This window comes from Moschus berezovskii, chromosome 2 (assembly GCF_049115385.1).
Source record: "Moschus berezovskii isolate FMDL1 chromosome 2, NW_MosBer_1.0, whole genome shotgun sequence".
In the NCBI taxonomy this organism is placed as follows: domain Eukaryota; kingdom Metazoa; phylum Chordata; class Mammalia; order Artiodactyla; family Moschidae; genus Moschus; species Moschus berezovskii.
In genome coordinates, this window is record NC_142461.1 from 36787508 (window position 1) to 36813123 (window position 25616).

Consider the following 25616-nt stretch of genomic DNA (forward strand, 5'->3'; position numbering starts at 1 on the left):
CTCCTTGGAAGGAAAGTTATGACCAAGCTAGATAGTATATTAAAGAGCAGAGACATTACTTTGCCAACAAAGGTCCGTCTAGTCAAGGCTATGGTTTTTCCCGTGGTCATGTATGGATGTGAGAGTCGGACTGTGAAGAAAGCTGATCACCGAAGAATTGATGCTTTTGAACTGAGGTGTTGGAGAAGACTCTTGAGAGTCCCTTGGACTGCAAGGAGATCCAACCAGTCCATTCTAAAGGAGATCAATCCTGGGTGTTCATTGGAAGGACTGATGCTAAAGCTGAAACTACAACACTTTGGCCACCTCATGCGACCAGTTGACTCACTGGAAAAGACTCTGATGCTGGGAAAGGTTGGGGGTGGGAGGAGACGGGGACGACAGAGAATGAGATGGCTGGATGGCATCACCGACTCTGTGGACATGAGTTTGAGTGAACTCTGGGAGTTGGTGATGGACAGGGAGGCCTGGCGTGCTGTGATTCATGGGGTCACAGAGAGTCGGACACGACTGAGCGACTGAACTGAAGTGAACTGAAGAACATCATGTGACTCAGTGGTAAGAATCCACCTACAATGCAGGAGATGCAAGTTTGAACCCTGGGTCAGGAAGCTCCCCTAGAGAAGGAAATGGCAACTCACTTCAGTATTCTTGCCTGGGAAATCCTATAGACAGAGGAGTTTGTCAGGCTACAGTCCATGGGTTCACAAAAGAATTGGACACCATTTAGTGAATAAACAGCACCACACCAGCTAATATATTGAGAAGAGATGGTAAAGAAGCCAGAGCAGAAACTAGGACACCAGAAACTAGGAGGTTGTTGCATTAATCCAGGCAAGAAATAATAGTGGTTTAGTGATGTAGATGGTAGAAAATGATTGGACACTTAGATGTCCTTTAAAGTTAGAGTCAACTGGATATGCTAGTGAATTTGGATCTGGGATGTGACAGAAAAAGAGTTGCTGAAAATGACTTCAAAATCTAACGAATCTCTCAAAAAGTTGTGCTGCCATTGTCTGAGATGGAGAAGGCTTTACAGGGATAAATTTTTGGTGGGGGTGGAAAGATCAGGATTAAATTTTGGACATGTAAATATTCAAACTTTTGCTAATCATACAGGTATAGACATTTTACAAAGATTAACAAACATAAAACTGTTTCCACGTGGTCTGGATATGTAAATTTTAGAAAGTTTAACCTCAGGATTATATCAGGATCGACTGTGTTAATATACATAAAATTTTTAGAGCATTCCTGAAAGGGCCACCACCACATAAGGCTGAACAAGCTGGACACTGCAGACCGCCAAGGGAATATCATATAAATAGACTACACTCTATCCAGGATGAAGGATGCTCTGGGATGTTCTTGGTAGCCCTGGCTGGTTCATTATAAGTGCTCATAAATCTATTGATTCTTATCACTATTATTGATTGCAAACAGCAGACATATCTAAATATATTCTTTTAAATCTGCTAGTAAGGTACTTAGTTCAGACTCCATCTTATTATATGTTTAGTATGACATTTGACATTGATTGGAACTAATTCTGTTCCTCGGTAGGGAAAATTCTATTCTATGTTCACGGCTATGAACAGGGATAATTGATGCTTTATAATTGCTTAATTTGATAGAAATCTTTGACATTATCAAATATGAAAGCTTCCAGTTTTTCAGGAAATTAAAAACAATTATTATAGTGTGAATCATCATTGATAGTATGACTTTTCCAAAAATTATAGAAAAAAAAAAATCAAGGGGACACGTAAGCTTCCTTACTATGGTTCCCGTTAAAGTTTGTCTCTGTTCATTATAGTAGTCTACATAAGCTTAAAGGTATGCTGGGAGAATATAAAGTATACAGAATAGTAGTATCATAGATAGCATTGTATCAGATCTTTCCATTCAATGAGAAATTAAATTCCTTTAGTAAGAATTCCTTTAGTCTATTCATTTGACATATTATGTATTAGCTTACTTCTCTCAGTCACTCTTAAGATGACATGATGCAGTTCAGTTCGGTCACTCAGTCGTGACCGACTCCTTGCGACCCCATGAATCACAGCACGCCAGGCCTCCCTGTCCATCACCAACTCCCAGAGTTCACTCAAACTCATGTCCATCAAGTCAGTGATGCCATCCAGTCATCTCATTCTCTGTCGTCCCCTTCTCCTCCAGCCCCCAATCCCTCACAGCATCAGAGTGTTTTCCAATGAGTCAACTCTTCTCATGGGATATCCAAAGTATTGGAGTTTCAACTTTAGCATCAGTCCTTCCAATGGACCCAGGACTGATCTCCCTTAGAATAGACTGGTTGAATCTCCTTGCAGTCCAAGGGACTCTCAAGAGTCTTCTCCAGCACCACAGTTCAAAAGCATCAATTCTTCAGCGCTCAGCTTTCTTCATAGTCCAACTCTCACATCCATACATGACCACTGGAAAAACAATAGCCTTGACTAGACCGACCTTTGTTGGCAAAGTAATGTCTCTGCTTTTTAATATGCTATCTGTTGCTGCTGCTGCTAAGTCGCTTCAGTCGTGTCCAACCCTGTGTGACCCCATAGATGGCAGCCCACCAGGCTCCCCCGTCCCTGGGATTCTCCAGGCAAGAACACTGGAGTGGGTTGCCATTTCCTTCTCCAATGTGTGAAAGTGAAAAGTGAAAGTGAAGTTGCTCAGTCGTGTCCGACTCTTAGCAGCCCCATGGACTGCAGCCTACCAGGCTCCTCCATTCATGGGATTTTCCAGGCAAGAGTATTGGAGTGGGTTGCCATTGCCTTCTCCAATATGCTATCTAGGTTGGTCATAACTTTCCTTCCAAGGAGTAAGCATCTTTTAATTTCATGGCTTCAATCAGCATCTGCAGTGATTTTGGAGCCAAAAAAAAAAAATAAAGTCTGACACTGTTTCCCCATCAAGTGATGGGACCAGATGCCATGATCTTAGTTTTTTGAATATTGAGCTTTAAGCCAACTTTCACTCTCCTCTTTCACTTTCATCAAGAGGCTTTTTAGTTCTCTTCACTTTCTGCCATAAGGGTGGTTTCATCTGCATATCTGAGGTTATTGATATTTCTCCCTGCAATCTTGATTCCAGCTTGTGCTTCTTCCAGCCCAGAATTTCTCATGATGTACTCTGCATGTAAGTTAAATAAGCAGGGTGACAATATACAGCCTTGACATACACGTTTTCCTATTTGGAACCAGTCTATTGTTCCATGTCCAGTTCTAACTGTTGCTTCCTGACCTGCATACAGGTTTCTCAAGAGGCAGGTCAGGTGGTCTGGTATTCCCATCTCTTTCAGAATTTTCCACATTTTATTGTGATCCACACAGTCAAAGGCTTTGGCATAGTCAATGAAACAGAAATATATGTTTCTGGAACTTTCTTGCTTTCTCCATGATCCAGCGGATATTGGCAATTTGATCTCTGGTTCCTCTGTCTTTTCTAAAACCAGCTGAACATCGGAAGTTAACGGTTCACGTATTGCTGAAGCCTGGCTTGCAGAATTTTGAGCATGACTTTACTAGCGTGTGAGATGAGTGCAATTGTGTGGTAGTTTGAGCATCCTTTGGCATTGCCTTTCTTTGGGATTGGAATGAAACCTGACCTTTTCCAGTCCTGTGGCCACTGCTGAGTTTTCCAAAATTGCTGGCATATTGAGTGCAGCACTTTCACAGCAGCATCTTCAGGATTTGAAATAGCTCAACTGGAATTCCATCACCTCCACTAGCTTTGTTCATAGTGGTGCTTTCTAAGGCCCACTTGACTTCACATTCCAAGATGTCTGGCTCTAGGTGAGGCTATTGATATAAATAAGTAACAATCTTATGTTCTAAATAGGTTGTCATCAAATTTCTCATTGACACTGAAATTTGTGTAGATCAGTCCATTCTCTTAGATTCTGTAGACAGAAACTTGTGAACTCAGCATGCTAATAGAGTACCTGGTTTCCATTGTTATGTATGATTTAAAGAGGTTTTGAAAAATGATAAAATTTTTCAAAGTATCATTTTCGGATTTCCCACCTCACTTTCTGCAGGCTTCTATTTGTACCTGGGGTTTCAGCTATTATCATACCTATGCTAGACTGTTTACAGAAGACCTCAGAAGAAACAAAAATTTGCTAAGTAGGCTCAATATTTTGAAACCTTTGCGATTCTGTGTGCTACATTAACTGGTCAGTCTATCAGCTATTTCTCTGTAATCCTGTCTGAGGTGGTAATGGACTGGAGATAACTGTGTCCTTTGGTGGTCATAGATTTGTCCTAGGTTGTTGAAACTATGGGGAAACGGTGGATAGAAGTGTTGAAGAAAGAGCTTGATATATTTTACCCTTCTGTCAAAAATTACTCTTGTACACATGAATAGGTATGTTACTCTCAATCCTTTGACTTAGGTTGCTTGAAATGAATAACATGATGCTACTTATAAAAATGTTAATGAGGTTGACACTACTTATTTCTTTTTCAATACAGTAATTAGTAAAACAATTAAACACCAAGTCTTGATTTAATTTGCTGCTAGGTGAAGTGAAGTGAAGTTTTAGTCACTCAGTTGTGTCCAATTCTTTGTGACCCCATGGACTCTGGCCCACCAGGCTCCTCTGTCCATTGCATTTTCCAGGCAAGAATGCTGGAATGGGTTGCCATTCACTTTTTCAAGGAATCTTCTCAACCCAGGGATCGAACCCAGGTCTTCTGCATTGCAGGCAGATTCTTTACTGTCTGAGCCACCAGGGAAGGTGAAGAATTCCATATATATATATGTGTATATATATATATATGCACATATATTTATATGTTTAATTTTTAACTTTGTCTTTCTAGTCAGTGAAAATACATGTTCAATATTTTTCTGAAGAGCAAAATCTATAATAATAAAGTTTCCATTCAATAATTAGCTTTCAAATAATAAAGATAGCAACATTGAATTAAGAATATATGAAAATGTAAAGTAAGTCTATAGAACAAATTGTGAGGATAAGTAAACACACGACAATGAGAACTGTCAGATAGGAATAAGGGAAACATTAACATCTGATAAAAAGAGCAATTTCACATTACATTAATATCATTAAAACCTACTAATACATCATTTGTCGGAATCATCTTGTGACTTTACTATCATAAGGGTGATTTATAATTGTTTAAGTTTGAAAATAAAGGCTATGTATTTTCTAGGACTCCAGGGGGAAACAAAAATGCAAATTAATGGAAATATATTCACAAATCAGAGTAAACACTGAAAATGAGAGACTGCTAGATTTTCACATTGTTTAATTCTGTACGTTTAGTTACCAAGCAGCTGATCAGATCTAATTGTCACAAAATATGGCCATGATGTTAGTAGAGTTTGAAATTATATGCCAAAGTATTATACTTTTTTCTGTATGCTTTGTTGTCTTGGATACATTATCCTTGGAATCCCTGGAATCACTTTTTAAAAACAGATTTCTATACCTCATTGCAGACTATAAAATCAGTATTTTGCACAAGCTACTCACATGTCAACACTAACTTTTAGGAATCATACCCTGACACCTTCTACCTTGCAAGTCAAATCACATCTTTTCAAAGCTCAAAAACCTTGACCAACACCATAACACCTGTGCAGAATAAACGCCAACCAAGACTTTCAAGATGCTTTATAAGCTCATACTTCAACAACTATTTCTACGCAAATTGCTTAAGGGACCATAAAGTGTTCATTATGGCCCCAAAGAGTTGTGCACATCCAGGTCTCTGTGTCATTGTGTAGGTTAACTATTCAGCCTGGAACTCTTCTCCCTCCTCCTCCTTTTCTGCTGGACAAACAAGACAGCCAAGCCCAATTGAAATGCCCACCCGCTATGGAGAAACTTTTTAAAAGTCTTTTTTTCTCTACATTATGGATACCCATGTTTTTAATTATCATATTTATTTGCCTATATTCCTGCCTATTTCCTGGTCCTTGAAAGCTCCTTGAGGGCAGAGCACTGACTTATTCATCTTTTTATGGTCTGGTCAAGAAAAGGAACTGGTTTAGTGTAGACTTTCAAAAATGTTTCACTTTCCTTTTTTGAAATATATGGTCGTAAAAAAGATACTGTTCTCTCACTCTTTTCTCCAGTAAATGTAGTGTTAAGAGGTCAAGAATGCCAGTTTTTAAAAGAACTTAAAGAAGAATCCAGGGATGTAATGGCATCACCTTTTAGCTAAGGGCAGTTTGGGGATATAATCTTTTATGGTTCCCAGTGGCTTTATATTTTGTAACTCTTCAAATGTCCCTGCATATTACTTGCATAAGGCAGTACAGAGGTGCATATTAAATCCTCTCCCTGCTGTCAGGCAGTTTCACAAACAAGCAAAACTTCCAACATGAATTTATGACTCTTAAAATCATCAATGGACATGAGTTTGAGTAAACTCCAGGAGTTGGTGATGGACAGGGAGGCCTGGAGTGCTGCAGTCCATGGGGTCACAAAGAATCAGACATGACTGAGCTACTGAACTGAACTGAAAATTATCAAAGTGGCTCAGGGACTCTAGCTGCTAAAAAAGAATACAAAAGCTACATTTTTAGTAACATCTGCTGTACAAGCATAAAAGATTAAATTTAGTCCTATTTGTGAACTTCTCAGTCACTTCAGTCGTGTCCGACTCTTTGTGACCCCATGGACTGTAGCCCACTAGGCTCATCTAGCCATAGGATTTCCCAGGCAAGAATACTGGAGTGGGCTGCCATTTCCTCCTCCAGGGTGTGAGCATGAGCATGACGAATAAAGGATTGACAAACAGAGGTGATTGCCTGTGTTGAAATAACACAATAATCAGCGCTAATTTTTTAATTATTTTTTAAAGTGACAGAAATGTTTTTTTTAAATTTTTGTTTGTAGTTAAGATCTTCAACTGAGTCAGAATGACAGAAAATGGAAATATTAATTTAAATAACTAAGTTATCACTAAACTGAATAGAAACATCAAGTTCTTATTTTTAAGTAGTGGATTTTCCCAAATAGTTTTAAAAGAATTATCACAATAAATAATGAAAAAAATGATGTAGTTGATTGAAACATGGAGATAGGCAGATTTTGATAGCATTGGCAAAGGCTGCGTGCCCCTAAATATTTCACCCATTTACATACTCTAGTGTCTAGTTTCCCTTTTTTCCTGTGCTCCTTTTAAAAACAAACTACTGGAGAAGTAGTTTATAAAATGAAGTGACACAAAAATATTATTGACATATACAGTTTTTTTTTCCCCCCATGGAATCAGGCATCCTGTGGTACTGCTCATCTAAGAATAGAGGACAGAAAGAAAGTTTTGAGTAAGACAGTAAGCCATAGTGAAAGTATTAGCATTTCTGTTGTGACACAAACAATAAGAGGCCACATTTATTCTCTCCACTGGAATGCTCTGGGCATATCTCATTTTAGGTGTTACGTAGATAAACCATATATGAGGAACACAGTGGACTTCGGAGCTGCCAGGCTTTACATTGGGAATGATCCACCACAACCTGGCTTTGTCTAACTCTTTCTTCTTGAGCTGGGGGGTGGGGAGTGGCTATTGAAAAAATCAGATATATTGACTTCTTTCTTTAAACACATAAAGGGTGAACATCAGATATAACATAACCAAAACCTTTTCCCTTCATAATAATGCTGAATTAAGCCTGAATTTTCTTAGAATAGTAACCATGTCTGTTTCAGCTTAATTCCAATATTTCTCATAGTTCCTGATACACAGATACAGACGGTATTCAAGAAATGAATAGATGGATGAGAGGAAAATAGGAAAAAAAAGTTAGCAGAACTTTTTTCCCCAGTTCTGGACGAATAATTACTAAGAAGACATTTCTGGGCAGCAAAAATGTTGGGGGAAAAGAGCTAAAATCAGATTTTTAAAAGATATTAGACATAATAGTCCCTAAAATTACCTGCATCATGTTGCTAACTTCTGTGCGACTCTTTGCGACACCATGGACTGTACCCTACCAGGCCTCTCTGTCCATGGGATTCTCCAGGGAAGTATATTGAAGTGGGTTGCCATTTCCTTTTCCAGGGGATCTTCCTGATCCAGAGCTGAAACCTGCGTCTCCTGCCTCGGCAGGAGGATCCTTTACCACTGAGCCACCTGGGACACTCCCTAAAACTACATTACTCAGTTGTCTGCAAGAATCAAACCAAGGTAGCCCAAGTGCTGTATATAACACAGTTTTGAAAAACAAAAGCTGAACTGCTGAGTGCCTGAATGGATACCAAAAGGCTCAGAGCTCTAGAAACAGTGAAATGAAGGACAGGGCAGAAGGAGCAGCCATTGATTCCGGAGCAGCAGATTCAATTCACGGTCCTCCAGCACACTTGTCATTATAGAACTTGAAAAGTGTGGGCCAAGTGATCACCTTCATTTGGTTTCCAAAAGGGATGGAGGGAATCTAAGTCTGAGTAAAACCCTGGAAAAGAAGCATTGTTAGGTTCCTCTTTTTAGTTCAGTTCAGTCAGTTCAGTCGGTCAGTTGTGTCCGACTCTCCGTGACCCCATGAATCACAGCACGCCAGGCCTCCCTGTCCATCACCAACTCCCAGAGTTCACTCAAACTCATGTCCACAGAGTCGGTGATGCCATCCAGCCATCTCATTCTCTGTCGTCCCCTTCTCCTCCTGCCCCCAATCTCTCCCAGCATCAGTCTTTTCCAGTGAGTCAACTCGTCGCATGAGGTGGCCAAAGTATTGGAGCTTCAGCTTTAGCATCAGTCCTTCCAATGAACACCCAGGATTGATCTCCTTTAGAATGGACTGGTTGGATCTCCTTGCAGTCCAAGGGACTCTCAAGAGTCTTTTCCAACACCACAGTTCAAAAGCATAAATTCTTCGGCAATCAGCTTTCTTCACAGTCCAACTCTCACATCTTTTAGGAGTGATTAATATTTTTGTTTTAATATGAGTGAAAAGTGGAAACTACCAAGTAAAATGTCTTAACAGCACATAGACATCATAGTTAAATTATTAATATTTAAAACTTCTCTGTGCAGGCACCATATCACTTATGCCCAACTAAGTGGGTCTTGCCATCACATTTTGATAAGAATCATAGACAAAATTTCTAGTAATACTTCTTTTATATTAAATATGAGATTAGGCCTTGAAATGGTAAATTGAAACTGCAAGAATAAGATTAAAAAATATGTAATCCAATTAAAGGGGATCCATTGAATATTTTAATATGTCTAATGTTACTCAGCATATTTTAACAGCTACAGATAGTTGTGCATGCACAATAAATAAAGCTAAATATTTTATTAGAACCAAACACTATTAGAGAAGTCATAGATTAAAGGATAGATCGTCCTCTGCTTCAGACAATTAATAGACTACTTAATGGGTCAATTTAAAGGATTTTAACATATCTAAAGAAAGATATTAACATTAACCACTTTCTCAAAAAAGTTTGTACTCAGAAAGTTTGCAGTGCTTTCCATTTTGTCTCACAGTCCTTTCTAATTTCCGCTGGTATAAATCAATTTAGATTTATTAGCTTTATACAAAAGAACTCCAGTCAGTTTTTAATAATAATTATCATTATCACTGATTAAAGTTATATTGTTCAGGCCAGATGGAGTTCTTTTCCTGTCAGCTAGAATGAGCTTGCATTATGTAGTTATAATGTGTTTGGATTTAAATAAACAGATGGCAGAGTGACAGGATATTATATGCTGGTGATGTCAGTAGCAGTTCTTCACAAACAGAATTGCTTTAAATAAACTCCATTGGGGCCAGGATCTTGATACTTTTAAGAGTGTGGCTGGGATTGAGCTTAAGTATTATATTAATTTGAAAATAGTGCAGTTCACTTGTGTAAGAGTGGACCGGCAGGATGGTCTGAGGTTTCAGCCTTTGAAAGGTATCTGCTGAATCTGTCCCTTACTGGTGGAAGCCTTTAACATGCTAGGTCCATACAGTCTCATAAAGAGAGACAAGAACAAATGAACAAACAAAAATGCCCCAGTTGTAATAACTTCCACATCCAAAAAGAAATTAAAATTAAAGGAAGAGTTCAAAAATGTGGGTCAAGGAAAGATGGAAACCTTTGATATAACCTTATTCCATAATTTTTACAATGTAGTTAGCTATGTTAAAATGAACATCTTGAATAGGCATGTAGCCATTCACAATTTATATTAGAAAATTAACAATAAATGTTTAATAGACAATGTGTTATAGAAAAGCTTTTATCTTTGGTAAATTTTCATGCCCACTTTTCCCTAAAGATAAGCCCATTCCATATCCTTGTACTCACAAAAGTTTGGAGTGAACCTATGAAATTCAACAGCAAACTTCAAGGAAAGTCATTATACATGATTTCTTCTAGCTAATATTCTCTTGTTGTGATTGTAGGGAATTTCTCTGTGGGACAGCTTTTTTCGCTGAGGCCAGTACCCATAGTAGCATCATCATTAAAAGGAAAATGAGGCCACAGGAAATAAAGGCTGATATTTGAGAAAGAAAGTAGTATCAATAAAAGTTTTAGAAGAGGATATTAGAAAAATAATTAAAATTAAACTTTCCAAAATAACCTAATTCTTTTAAATGCTTTAAATATTTGTATAAAGGTGTTGGTTTGCAAATTGGCACCTATACATAAAGGGCAAGGAGAGATGGAAGAAAGAGTCAGCCCACATCAGATTTGTAGGTGACAAGTTTCATAAGCTAGGGGACTTATGTATGAGACTTTTCTTGGGCAGCAGCAAGATAAGTAGATTTCAGCATCCCCCTGTCAGAGTCTTAAAAGTTTGCATCAAGGTCTTAACTAAATTTGGTCACTTACTCAGTCCAGATGGTCTCAACAACACCTTTCTCTCTCAAGGCTATGTCCTTGAAACAGCTGCTAGCATGAGAACAGTCAGAGGGACATACATTTCAAGGACAGGAGAGCAGGTGAGAAGCCTCTGATCGCCCAGGTTCAGCTTACAGGTCAACTCAGACACAACCTCTGAATGTCCTCCTCCACAAGAATATAGCTAATATTGTTTCATAACTATAAATGGAAAATAACCTTTAAAAATTGTGAATCAGTGTGACATACACCTGAAACTTATTAATACTGTACATTAATTATTCAGTTCAGTTCAGTCACTCAGTCGTGTCCGACTCTGCGACCCCATGAATCACAGCACACCAGGCCTCCCTGTCCATCACTAACTCCCGGAGTTCACTCAAACTCAGGTCCATTGAGTCGGTGATGCCATCCAGCCATCTCATTCTCTGTCGTCCCCGTCTCCTCCCACCCCCATTTCTTCCTAGCATCAGACTTTTTTTCCAGTGAGTCAACTCGACGCATGAGGTGGCCAAAGTTAGAAAAAGTTTTAAAAAACAAAGTGAAAACTGATGGTTACCAAAGGGGAAGGGGGAGGGATAAATTAGGAGTTTGGTATTAAAATATACACACTACCGTATAAAAAACAGATAACAAGCCAGGACTTTCTGTTTAGCGTAAGAGTGATATTCAATATCTTGTAACAACCTATGATGAAAGAGAATGTAAATATATATATACATACACACACACACATATTTGTACAACTGAATATCTTTGCTGTACACCTGAAACTAATACAGCATTGTAAATCAGCTAATTTCAATAATTTTTTAAAGATATAAAAGACTTTAACAAAAAGACATAATCTAAATTATGTAAACAACCTTTTTTTCTGAAGGTTTATCCTATGTTGTAATATATTTTTGTTTTCATAGACACCACCTTCTTTTAAACTATTGATTTAATCCTTAATGTCTGTTGATATCAGTGGGCTGTGAACTTTTGAATTTATATCAAGCAGAGTAGATCAGTAGAATAAAAATATTCAGTAGTCGAAGTGAAGCTTATTTCATGTAAATATTTACTTCTGACTATCCAGGAGCATTCACAGTCATGTATTCCCTTTTCTTGTAAAATGGTGAGAGGATTTTGAATGTCAAGAGATTGTGTTTCTCTGCTTCATATGTATTTGACATTCAAATTTTGCTACTTAAGTGGGCATTTTATGAGCTATGTTTCAAGTCTAGTATGACATAAAAATCCTCATAAAGAAGTAGGAATATTTCCTTTGAGATGTTAGCTCCTAGTCAGAGTAAAAGATTAAAGATTATAATATACACATGCTTTTTCCTATTCTACAGGTGGACGTTGCCATAAGTCCTGTACTGGCCGATGCTGGGGACCCACAGAGAATCATTGCCAGACTTGTAAGTGTTCAACAGTGAGAAAACATAGGATTGAAATGGTCAAGTAATTTTAATAATTGAAGCTTTTCACAATTCTGGTTATCAGAAACCTGAAAATGAGCTTTGCTTCTGTGTGGTAGACTAGTTTCTATGTAAGGAAACTGCCTAATTTCATTGCTTTCAAGTGAAACATATAATCATTTCTTATACTTCTTTGTGGTTTCTGGATTAATGATACAGCACAGATGTGGTGATATTAACAGTGACTTCACAGTATGTACATCAGAGGAAGTAGGAAATCCAAATGTATACAAAATGACAAATAACTGAATTTCAGATTAACTGAATATTTCAGTGCTTTTCCCAAATAGTAACCAGACTATCCATTCACTGGAGAAAGAAAAAAGGAAAAGGATACTGTGTACCCACCCTGTTCTTGGCACAGAGATAAAAACTGTGTGAATTATAAATATAGATTCACCATTAAATACAATGTATCTTGCCCTTAGTGTATATTATTTTTTGTATTAGTTATTAAAATAAATAAGAGGATGATAGCACTGCTAAGCTATTTAAAAACAAAGTATACTGAACATAAAGACAAATATCTAATGTTTTAACATTCTTAAAGTTGTGATGCTTAAATCAGCACTGAACTTTTGCTAATCTTAAGGATAAATGTTTTCTTTTAAAAGAAAATACAAAATACTCCATATAAATGGTAAAAAATTTTCTTCCTGCTGTAATAACAGCAGCTGAAATAATAAATGGAAAAGAGTATGGAGGCTATTTGAAATGTATTTCTATTTTTAGCATAGAAGACATAGAAAATACTATTTAAAAATTTGAACATACAAATATTAGATATTGTGGAAGTTTCTTATACTGTTGGATGAAAGTGTAAACTTAAAACTATTTAAGAAAAACAATTTTTTATGGCAGTAATGTTTTGGCAAGAATTTTAAGCAGGATTCTAAAGTAATATTGGATTACTGCATGAAATGCATTCACTGTGACAGTGACCAAAATGTTTTAATGGCATTCTACAAATCCAGGAGAGCCTCACTCTATATGTCCCAAGCGAAGAATAATTATTCAGCAGACAATGTTAATAATACCAAAGGTTAAGAAGTCCTATAATAGATAATTAACCCAGGCTGGGCCAATCAGATTCTCTTTCTAGAGCATTTGAACTTGGGATCGACAGGTGCTGGTTATACCACATTAGAACCTTAAAGAGAGATTAAATTTAGTTGAGATGTCTGTTTTGGGGCCATGTGTATTAATGAGAAGGAGAAATAACCAGTCCTCAGTGACACCGAAAAATAAATCAGCCATGCAGAGGCAAAGGACAATTGGAGAGAGAAAGATTTTGACCATTTTTGCTTCCTTGTTATCTGGTCTTCCTGATGTCCAAATGTACTTCTTTCTTTGGGGACCTTAAAAATACAATATTCTAATACTTTTGAACTAGTTTTGTTACTTGCCACCAAGTTGGGGTGGTAGGAAGTCTTGAGTAAGACAGTTATCAAGTCATAGCTCATGTTATCAAATCATCAGCCACACTGTCATTTAATTCACCTAATTTTCCAATGTGGAAATTAAGCTCACTATAATAACATAAAATTGGCTTAATGGTCACTGTGCCTACTGCACAGTCTATCAAATTTAAATTCCACAAACATTTACTCATATATGATACATGAAAACTCAAATTTTAGAATAGTATTCATTTGCATGGATTTTTATAGTTTATGAAATATTTCCATTTTAAAATTTATTTTCATAATATTTCTATTATTTAAAGAAGTCAGTTATCATTAACCTCATTCCACAATCAGGGAAATGTAAACAGAGGAAATATTTAAGAGAGTTGTTAAATTTACACAGGTAATATCTGAAATTTCGACCTAAATGTCCTGAACCTAAGAATAATACTGTTTCCTGTATACTATATTGCATAGCAGTTTAAGGGACAAGGACACTGGATTTATAGTCAGCCAGATGATAAAAATATCAGTTGTTTCCACTTTCTAGCATGCTGCTGCTGCTGCTGCTAAGTCGCTTCAGTCGTGTCCGACTCTGTGCGACCCCATAGACGGCAGCCCACCAGGCTCCCCCGTCCCTGGGATTCTCCAGGCAAGAACACTGGAGTGGGTTGCCATTTCCTTCTCCAATGCGTGAAAGTGAAAAGTGAAAGTAAAGTCGCTCAGTCGTGTCCGACTGAGTGAGCCCATGGACTGCAGTCTACCAGGCTTCTCCATCCATGGGATTTTCTAGGCAAGAGTACTGGAGTGGCTTGCCATTGCCTTCTCCGTTCTAGCATGAGAAAGTGATTTAATTTTTCTAAATCTCAGTTACCATGTCTATAAAATGGAGATATTAAACTTACCTCAGAGGGTTACTTCTTTGGAATCAAATTCAATACAATAATAATGTGGTTGATATGTTTAAATATTTTTGCTGTATACTAAGGACCTAGTAAATAATAGGTAATATTATAATAAACTAAACAAGATACTGTTAGAAAACTTAATCCAACTTAAATCTGAATGAATGCATGTAGGAGCAAAACTGCAAACCACTTCCACTTTGTGGATGATACTGACATAGATGACTGGGGAATAAGTAGCAAAAACACTGGAGTGAAGAGAAGGCTGCTTGCCCTTATCACTCACTTCTGTTCTCTGTTTCCTCCTTTGAGTCACTTGAAAGATAAATTACATATCCATATTTAGAGAGCCCAGCATCCTGAGGCAAAATGTATTTTGGAAGTCAAAGATGTACTTATTGTAAGACCTGAAGTTTAGAAGTACAATCAGAAATTTTGAGAACAGACCTTATGAGAGATTCTATAGAAATATTAGACATTTAGAGAGCTCATGGCAAAATAACATCCATGATGAACTTTTTTTTCAAAAGAAATGTAAAATTTTCCTAGCTTCCTTTAGATTACTGATAGCCCTTCTGTTAGTTAAAATATATTAATTATCCTTACACCTATTTCAGATGTACTTACCTCTGAGCCCTGATTAAACTTTTTAAAAATTAGAAAACAGGCTGGGCAAATTTTTGAAAATATCCTGCTTTTATTGACTGAGCATACAAAAATGAATTTTAGGATCTTTTAGCCATCATCTTTATCATTTACAAATGATTTCTTTCCTATGACTGAAACAAATTCACTTCAGTGAGGGTTTCTCTGGAGGTATTCAGTTTCATATTTGTCAAATATTTCCTTACTTTTATGAATAATTACTCTTTGAGATTTTGCATATATTAGGTAAGAATGGTAAAATATTTAAAAGCTCCACACCTTAGCCAAGGACACTGACATCAAGAATATGTATTATTCGCCCCATTATATCAATGCTGACATGCTCACACAGGGTTTCCTCTTAAAACAGCAAATATGCCAGGAATGATCCTCTGTGTCACTAAATGGTAAGAACTCACAGTAAAGACAAGTAATTCAGGTCCTAAGAAAACAAGTCCATGATAATGAATGACTTGTTAGGATGAATGAAGCCAAGAGTGGTGATCAGAGTGAAAACATCTCTGAACAGAGATATGGAAAAGCAAAAATGGTGATGACATCGATGATAAGTTTGAGGGAAGGTCTGTAGGATTCAGAAGTTTTAAAAAGAATAAATGAGGAAGGGGTTTGAGGTTTTGTTTTTTTTTAATAAATTTTGTGAAGTGGGACGAGAGTGTTAATAAATGGACAGCTTAGTATTGTAGGGAAGCAAAACTTGCCACCCCAAAATGTGTCTCTTTGGTATGAGGATTAATTTAGGCTATTTTTAAGGCTTGGAAAACTTGTAAAACTTTGATCTTTCCCCTAACTTCCTAGAAAAGTGCAGATAAAGAAGCTATCCCATGAAGGGAACTGTGCCCACGGACAACTATAGCATGAACTAGGTGTGTTCGATGAGGAGGCGCTTTGCAGTCTGTTAAAATTCCTCTGAATCCCACTGTCTCTGTGTTCCAAACATTTGCTTCTATCTCCATCTCAATTGGCTTCATCCCCTTTGAAGTCCCAAATCACTTTCCCAACATCCTGCTTTGTCTTTAGCTGAAAATTGTTTTTAAAGTGAGAGTTTTGGCCATTTTGGCAAGACTCAGTTTTATTGGATTTGTCCCATGCATACATGTTATTAATTTTTTATTTGACTTTCTCCTGTTAAGCTGCCTCCTGTCAATATAATTTGTAAGTCAGCCAGAAGATTCTAGAAGGGTAGAGGAAAATTTTTCTTCCCAGCACTTTGGACAGCAGTTTACCAGGCATACCTATAAAATTTTTAAATTTTTAGTAAAATTTAGTAACATGTTGCAACTTCTTTTATATCCTGCTTTGGTTGTTACAGTTAGCTTTGATTGAATATTGAATAATGCAAATGTGCCATTTTCCTCTATGACATTTGATCACCTTCATACTGTAAACTCTGAAGTCAGCAGCTATTTTAAAAATGTTTTTTTTTTTCAAAATGTTTTAAAAATTAAAATATTTTCTAAACAAATTCCTTAAAAAAATTAGAAAATCTAAAGAATTTTGTAAATATTAAAGAAAGTAAATTGTTCTTGTAGAATCTAGCCAGGTGTTCCATCTATTTTGCTCAGGAGTCTGATTTTCTAAAATAGCTTAAATTCATTATTTTAAGATCTTTTTGATGTTAGAGTATCATAACTATAAACCTAACAGAAATATTTTTCACACAGTTGTAAAAGGTCAAAATAGAACTTATGAAGGGTACTGTGGGCCTGTGTTGTACATGGAGCCGTGACTCAAAGGTTGAAAGTGCTTTTAAGCTCAGTTAAAACGTGGCCGCATTGCTCCACAGCACAGCTTAAGTAAATTGATTCAGTGGATTAATGTACTTATGTCAGGGGAGACAAACTTATCTGCTGTGTGAAGTCTGAAGCTTATAGTAGTATTATTTAGTAGGCTTACTGGTAAGAATGACAACTCTCTCTGTTCCTAAGAACTGAGTCCTAAGGTTTGCGCTGGAAGGTTTAGGTGTGAAAGAGACTAAGCTTTAAGAAATAAATAATAATGATTAAAGGAACAAAGTTATCTCTGTCCCTGCAAGATATATGAATCACACTTATCTCATTTAAAATAGATACTGCATGTCCTTTTTTATCTTTAAGCACAGTATCAGGCCAGCTTTCTCCAGCCTCCTATTATCAGCCTGGGTGGTTATTTCATTTTATGCATTTCTTTTGTCATCTCAGTTAGGAAATGTGCTTGGGAGGATGAGGCGAGCATGGATCAAAATCTTACAGTTTGATTCTCCCAACCTTACACATTTTGCATTAAAGCAGTTATGATTGTCTTTAACTGCAGGTTGTACAAGTCAAATTTTCTCAGCTGATTACCACTCAATATATTCTTCAGTTTCCAGTTGCTTTATAAGGGACACTTCTTGCTTAGAAACTAATTGAAAAATGTAAGTGCACTTGACAATATGTTAAAACATTGTTACCTCTTAAACCAAAATGTCACAGCAAAAAAAAAGGGGGGATATGAATGCTTCAGCTTGTTCTTTAAATTGATTAATGAAAAGCATTATTTTAACCAAAGGAAAACTTGTAGGGGAATTCACCTTTTACTTCTACAGTATTCTTCCTAGCTAGGTTGTCTCAAAATCTTATTTTTTAATTAAAATAAAATAACATTGAAACTAATTCAAACAGTATCTTTGTTCTACTGTAAATAATTGTGAATGGAGTGTATTATGATATTGGCAAAATAAAAGCTTGTGCCAGCCAACAGTTTATGTTATTTATTGTTTCTGTGCAAACTTTATAGAACATGCTAGAAAAAATTAGAAATTATTTAGCATTTTTCTCATTTATTATACTAGTGCACACAAAATCACTTTCATTTATTTATTCATTTATTACTTTCATTTTATTTATATTTGCAATATATTAAAACTTTAACAATAGGAAGAAAACTGTGGTCTGGCTTATGGATTCTATTCAGTTCTAGGGTGAAATTTAGAAATAACTAAACTTACTTTTATTTCTTCTAAAATATATGTGGAACTTCTTTGAAATGAATATTAAAATCTAAGAAAAATATTATATGTGTTTCTTCCTCAAAATTTAAACAAGGAAATGTAGCAACTCAAAACTAAATTGCATTTTTTTCCATGAAATTTCCAATTTTCCTGTGGATAGTAAAACCAAAATGGCAAATTATGAAAATAATGTACTAATTATACACACATACATGCATACAGTTTGTCTAAAGTATAATTGTATTTACAATCTTTCTGGAAAAAACCCTGTTTCAAAAGAAGGTGTAATGCCGTAAATAAATATCCAATTAGAGCAGAGAAAAGCAAGTGGGAGCCAGTGAAGAGAAAAGAAGTGCTGAGCCAGCAAACTCAATCAATCAGGATAACAGGGAGCCTTTGTTGAAAGCCAACATCTTTAATTAAAACCCTTGTATTTTACTAATAACTTTGCATGTCCATAACCTTTCCTATTGATTTCAATTATTTCCTTATTTTTGGATTAGTAGTTTCTGGAGATATTGTAAAATTAAGGGACGCACTACTAATTTGCTGTTTATTTTGCTATACATTGATAGTATTTGTTGTAATTGGATGATCTTTCTCAAAGATTTAAAGAAAGTGATGTTCATTTTAGTTATCTGAAATGTTCTTTATAATACAATTTAATGTGATTCAGGGAATATAGTTTAAAGCCATGCTAAACGCGAAAGGGGTAAAAAAAAGTATACAAAATGGTGCCTGTTCTCTGGAAATGCTCTGAGTACAAGACAAAGCCAAGTAGTGTTTGAAAAGATTGAAAAGAACACTGGACTGGGGGCATCAGGAGATGAGAGATTTAGTCCTAGTTCTAAACTACTGAGATTCAAGGAATTCAGTTTTTTCAAGTTCCCTTATTGACCAAATAAAAATTTGAACAAAGGTGATTTTTATACATGCTTTTCTCCATAGTTATGATATTTGCTCTATACAGTCAGCAAAAGCAAAATCGGGAGAGAGCTGACTGAAGTCAGATCATTCACTCCTTATTACAAAATTCAGACTGAAATTGAAGAAAGTAGGGAAAACTACTAGACTATTCAGGTATGAACTAAATCAAATCCCTTATGATTATACAATGGAAGTGACAAATAGATTCAAGGGATTTGGTCTGATAGATAGAGTACCTGAAGAACTATGGACGGGGTTCATGATGTTGTACAGGAGGCAGTGATCAAGACCATCCCCATGAAAAAGAATTGCAAAAAAAGAAAAATGGTTATCTTAGGAGGCCTTACAAATAGCTGAGAAAAAAAAGAAAAGCTAAAGGCAAAGGAGAAAAGGAAAGATATACCCATTTGGATGCAGAGTTACAAAGAATAGCAAGGAGAGATAAGAAAGCCTTCCTCAGTGATCAGTGCAAAGAAATAGAGGAAAATAATAGAATGGGAAAGACTAGAGATCTCTTCAAAAAACTTAGAGATACTCTAACCCTAACCCTCACCCTAACCCTAAGAGATACTAAGGGAATATTTCATGCAAATATGGGCACAATAAAGGACAGAAATGATATGGACCTAACAGAAGCAGAAGATATTAAGAAGAGGTGGCAAGAATACACAGAAGAACTGTACAAAAAAGATCTTCACGACCCAGATAATCATGATGGTGTGATCACTCACCTAGAGCCAGACATCCTAGAATGTGAAGTCAAATAGGCTTTAGGATGCATCACTACAAACAAAGCTAGTAGGGATGGTGGAATTCCAGTTAAGCTATTTCAACTCCTAAAAGATAATGTTATAAAAATGCTGCACTCAATATGCCAACAAATTTGGAAAACTCAACAGTGGCCACAGGACTCTAACAGGTCAGTTATCATTCCAATCCCAAAGAAAGGCAATGCCAAAGAATGCTCAAACTACCTCACAATTGCACTCATCTCACATGCTAGCAGTGTAATACCCCAAATTCTCCAAGCCAGGCTTCAGCAATACGTGAACCGTGAACTTCCAGATGTTCAAGATGGTTTTAGAAAAGGCAGAGGAACCAGAGATCAAATTGCCAACATCTTTTGGATCATCAAAAAAGCAAGAGAGTTCCAGAAAAACATCTACTTCTGCTTTATTGACTGTGCCGAAGCCTTTGACTGTGTGGATCACCACAAACTGTGGAAAACTCGGAAAGAGATGGGAATACCAGACCACATTACCTGCCTCTTGTGAATTTTGTATACAGGTCAAGAAGCAACAGTCAGAACTGGACAGGGAACAACAGACTGGTTCCAAATCGGGAAAGGAGTATGTCAAGCCTGCATATTGTCACCCTGCTTTACTTAATTTATATGCAAAGTATATCATGTGAAATGCCCAGCTGGATGAAGCACAAGCTGGAATCAAGATTGCTGGGAGAAATATCAATAACCTTAGATATGCAGATGACACCACCCTTACGGCAGAAGGCGAAGAAGAACTAAAGAGCCTCTTGATGAAAGTGAAAGAGGAAAGTGAAAAGTTGGCTTAAAACTCAACGTGCAGAAATTAAGATCGTGGCATTTGGTCCCATCACTTCATGGCAAATAGATGAGGAAACAATGACAGACTTCATTTCTTTGGGTTCCAAAATCACTGCAGATGGTGACTGAGGCCATGAAATTAAAAGACACTTGCTCCTTGGAAGAAAAGCTGTGACCAACCTACACAGCATATTAAAAAGCAGAGACATTACTTTGACAACAAAAGTCTGTCTAGTTAAAGCTATGGTTTTTCCAGTAGTCATATGTGGATGTTAGAGTTGGACTATAAAAAAAGCTGAGTGCCGAAGAATTGATGCTTTTGAAATGAAGTGTTGGAGAAGACTCTTAGAGTCTCTTGTACTGCAAGGAGATTCAACCAAGCAATCCTGAAGAAGTCAATCTTGAATATTCATTGGAAGGACTGATGGTAAAGCTGAAACTCCAATACTTTGGCCACCTGATGGGAAGAACTGACTCATTTGAAAAGACTCTGATGCTCAGAAAGATTGAAGGCAGGATGAGAAGGGGACGACAGAAGATGAGACAGTTGGATGGTATCACCGACTCGATGGACATGAGTTTGAGTAAGCTCTAGGAGTTGGTGATGGACAGGGAAGCCTGGCATGCTCTAATCCATGGTGTCACAAAGTGTTGAACACAACAGAGCGACTAAACTCAACTGATGATATTTGCATGTGGGCACACACAGTAATTAGCCATAGATACAGATGATACTGGAGAAGGCAATGGCACCCCACTCCAGTACTCTTGCCTGGAGAATCCCATGGACGGAGGAGCCTGGTGGGCTGCAGTCCATGGGCTTGCAAAGAGTCAGACACGACTGAGCGACTTCACTTTCACTTTTCACTTTCATGCATTGTAGAAGTCAATGGCACCCCACTCCAGTACTCTTGCCTGGATAATCCCAGGGATGGGGGAGCCTGGTGGGCTGCTGTCTATGGGGTCGCACAGAGTTGGACACGACTGACGCGACTTAGCAGCAGCAGCAGCATAGATGATACAGATTTATACTCAGATATTTTGAGGAAATATTTTATGTTAGTTTTAGCCTATAGACAATGATTTTGTATACTTGGAATGCTTGACGCATTCACCTGGGCCACTACTACATGTTATGAGTCCTTACAGGTATTTTCTGGATCTGAATCAACCTTGTGGCTGGACCAGCCCTTGTGGTTCTAATTGCAAGACATACCTCAGCAGTAACCATCAGGGAAATTTGAAAAAGCATGATTTATTATTCACAGGTCAGGGAAGTATGGCAGGCTCAATGGCTGCACAGTGAGGTCACAGGTAAAAAGTGTAGACCTGTAACCCTGTCTTTGGTGGAGTTACAGGTGAGTATGTAGGACTTTACAAGTTCACTCTCTACTGATCAATTTAAAATATAGCAGTAAGAATTTAGGTATGGAAACAGAAAAGTGAGGTCACTTAAAATGTCAGTTATCTGGGTTACCTAAAACTTTTTTTCCTCAGAGGAGAACTTCATGAGCAGGTGCAGTCTGGCTTCTTATTTAAGTGTTTACTAGTATCTGTGTCATACACCTGGAATACGTTTGAGATGAATGTCTTTTAAGTGGATGTCTTAGCAATCAGGGGTTTCATGGTGGCTCAGATGGTAATGAATATGCCTACAACGCATGCTTCCTGAGTTCAATACATGGGTAGAAAGATCCCCTGGAGAAGGGCATGGTAACCCACTCCATTATTATTGCCTGGAGAATTCCATGGACAGAGGAACCTGCGGGACTACAGTCCATGGTGTCACAGAGTCGGACACAACTGAGCAACTAACACTTAGCAATCAAAAGCTTGTATGCCTGCTAAGTTGCTTCAACTGTGTCTGACTCTGTGCAACCCCACAGACTGTAGCCCACCAGGCTCCTCTGTCCATGGGATTCTCCAGCAATAATACTGGAGTGAGTGGCCATGCCCTTCTCCAGGGGATCTTCCCAACTCAGAGACTGAACCCACCTCTCCTGTGTCTCCTGCATTGGCAGGTAGGTTCTTTACCACTAGCGCCACCTGGGAAGCCACAATCAAAAGTTTAATGTCAGGCATTTACACTACAGGAATGCAAACTGTGGGTTGGGAAGAAGCAGGTAACCTAGCAGTAAGATCAGAGAGAGTACTACACATTTGAAGGATTATTGAGAGGGCATTGAGAAGAAAAGTCAGAAATATCTGAAAATGTTATGATTAGAAGCATTTTGTGGGTTTTCCCTGGCAGTTCAGTGGTTAAGAATCCACCTTGCAATGAAGGGGACATGGAATCAATCCCTGGTCAGGGAACTAAGATCCCACATGTCATGAAACAACTAAACCCATGCACTGATACTGATGAGCCCATTGGCCACAGCCAGAGAGTCTGTGCACCTCAATGAAAGTTCCCATGTGCCACAGCTAAGACCTGACACAGCTAAAAAAATAAATAAATATAATAATTTTATTATGGTAATAATAACAATTTATTCTTAATGCTTTGTAGCAAAAAAGTTGACTGTCATTAGAATAACTATCTTTAACTATAGAAGAGAAGATTTCAAAATGATCTACATGTGACATGAGAGTGTCCTCTAATTAATAGAACACTCATTATAGTCACTGTTTGCTATTCTCATGATTAGGGAGTTGGGCAAGCCTGAAGAAAAATATCCTCCTTAGAGTTCTGCCTTGCATTAATCTGAGATACATTATCTATTTGTTGATTTAATTGGTTCAGCTGGAATAAGAATGAAGTAAGTGGCACTGGGATGCGAAAGAAAAGAAGTGGATACTAGATACTTGTCAATTGTGCTTATGTCAAGTAACATTTTTACTTGTTATATTAGAATAAATGTGAATTCTCAAAATATCAGATGTATTCCATTTCTCAAGCCAATAACAATTTTCCTGATAATTTGACAATTTATTATAGTATCATGGATACTTCTTGCCATTAACATAGATATTTTCAAGAGAAATAGTAACTATACTAATTTATGGTGAAGTAATAAAAGATACACCCAAAGTATCATTTTCACATATCTCTGATGATATTTATTTGCAGTTATCCAAAGTCTTTTGCACATGAATATTTTTCTTAATGGAGAAGTTACAGCATTATGACTATAAGAATAACTCAGGTTTTGCTCTGTTTTGAATATTTCTTGAACTCAGATAACTGTTACCCCAAAAGATTGTTTTTCTTAACAATGAAGATGTTGCATGTATTGAAGATGTATTTAATTTCATTGACTAGGGAAAGGATGGAGATGAGAGACAGGCTCTGACACAGGTAATTATGAATAATTTAAAATAGAAATCAAACCACAATATTTTGCCAACAGAAAATATTTTACCAAGTCTACCAACAGAAAATTTAAATAAATGGATAAAATGAGGGTACTCATAGGATGAAAATGTCAGTTCTTCTAAAATTAAGCTTTAATTTAACCTTCGATCTATTCTCAATGTTTTTAAATTGAACAAAAATAGTCTAAAGTATTCCTGGAAAATATATTTAATAAATTACCCCCACACTTCAAAAGAAGAGCTATGTAGAAGGGCTTTTCCCAATTTATGATGTTATAAAGTAGTAAGTATGAAAACAGTATCACATTAGTTCAGAATGGAATTAACTCAGTGGAATGTAATAGAAAGTACAGGTGCAATATAAAGTCTATAAAATAATTTGGTTTCTATAAAGTTAGCATTTTAACGGAAAATATAGAGATTATTCAACAAATGGTGTTGAATCAAATGGTTCATTGTATGGGGGGAAAAATTAATAATAGGGGGTTTCCCCAGTGGCTCAGTGGTAAAGAATCCGTCTGCAATGCAGGAAACCCCGGTTCGATTCCTGGCATGCAATGCCGGAAACCCTGGTTTGATTCTTGGCGTGGAAGATCCCCTGGAGACAGGAACGGCTACACACTCCAGGTTTCTGGCCTGTAGAATTCCGTGGACTATATAGTCCATTGGGTCGCAAAGAGTCGGACACGACTGTGCGACTTTCACTTTCATGAAAAAAAAATAAAGTTAGATCCCCACCATAAAACAAACATGAGATTTATTGTACATTAAAGTTTAAAGGCATCAAATAGACAATAGATTATAGATGGATTATAGACTAAAAGTTTCAGAAGCATGAAATAACTCAAGGTACTAGAAAAATATAGGTAAAAGTTATGATGACTAGTTTTTAAACATGACATAAAAGTTAGAAATTTTAAAAAAGGAAAGATTATTTTAAATACATTATAGTATTTTTATTTTTAAAACAAAATATTTTAATAAAATTTAAAATAATTAAAATTTATGCAAGAAATTTATAAAAACTTTTTCTTCACTTATAATCAATTACATATTTTCTTAAAACTAAGTATTTTCACAATTAGATTGTCAAAGTTAAAAAGAATGATAATTACTTTATCATTAAGGATTAAAGATGTAAGTGAGAATTAAAAATATTGTATGTAGACAGGCACAATCTCAATTACTGTCTTGAAAACTTTTGTTTGTGTATTTTGTGCTGTCTTAACTGTCCTACTACCATTTAGCTATAACAGGCAGGTTGACCTATAGACACCCCAAAGTTGACACTGTTTATTGCTACAATAGCAATTGTACAGAGATCAAATGGTCAACATCCATTGGATCATCGAAAAAGCATGAGAGTTCCAGAAAAACATCTACTTCTGCTTTATTGACTATGCCAAAGCCTTTGACTGTGTGGATCACAACAAACTGTGGAAATTTCTGAAAGAGATGGGAATACCAGACCACCTGACCTGCCTCTTGTGAAGTATGTATGCAGATCAACAAGCAACAGTTAGAACTGGTTGGAACAACAGACTCCTTCCAAATCAGGAAAGGTGTACGTCAGGCCGTAT

The 25616-nt window shown here is 36.8% G+C and overlaps 1 protein-coding gene across 2 annotated transcripts in view; it reads left to right on the plus strand.

Moving 5' to 3' along the window:
* ERBB4 (erb-b2 receptor tyrosine kinase 4) overlaps window positions 1–25616 on the plus strand; it is a 1317642-nt gene that overhangs the window by 920297 nt on the left and 371729 nt on the right. For both annotated transcript variants that reach the window (XM_055398441.2, XM_055398442.2), the window contains exon 5: window positions 12160–12225. In XM_055398441.2, the coding sequence (XP_055254416.1) occupies window positions 12160–12225 (66 nt within the window). The remainder of the gene's footprint in view (window positions 1–12159; window positions 12226–25616) is intronic.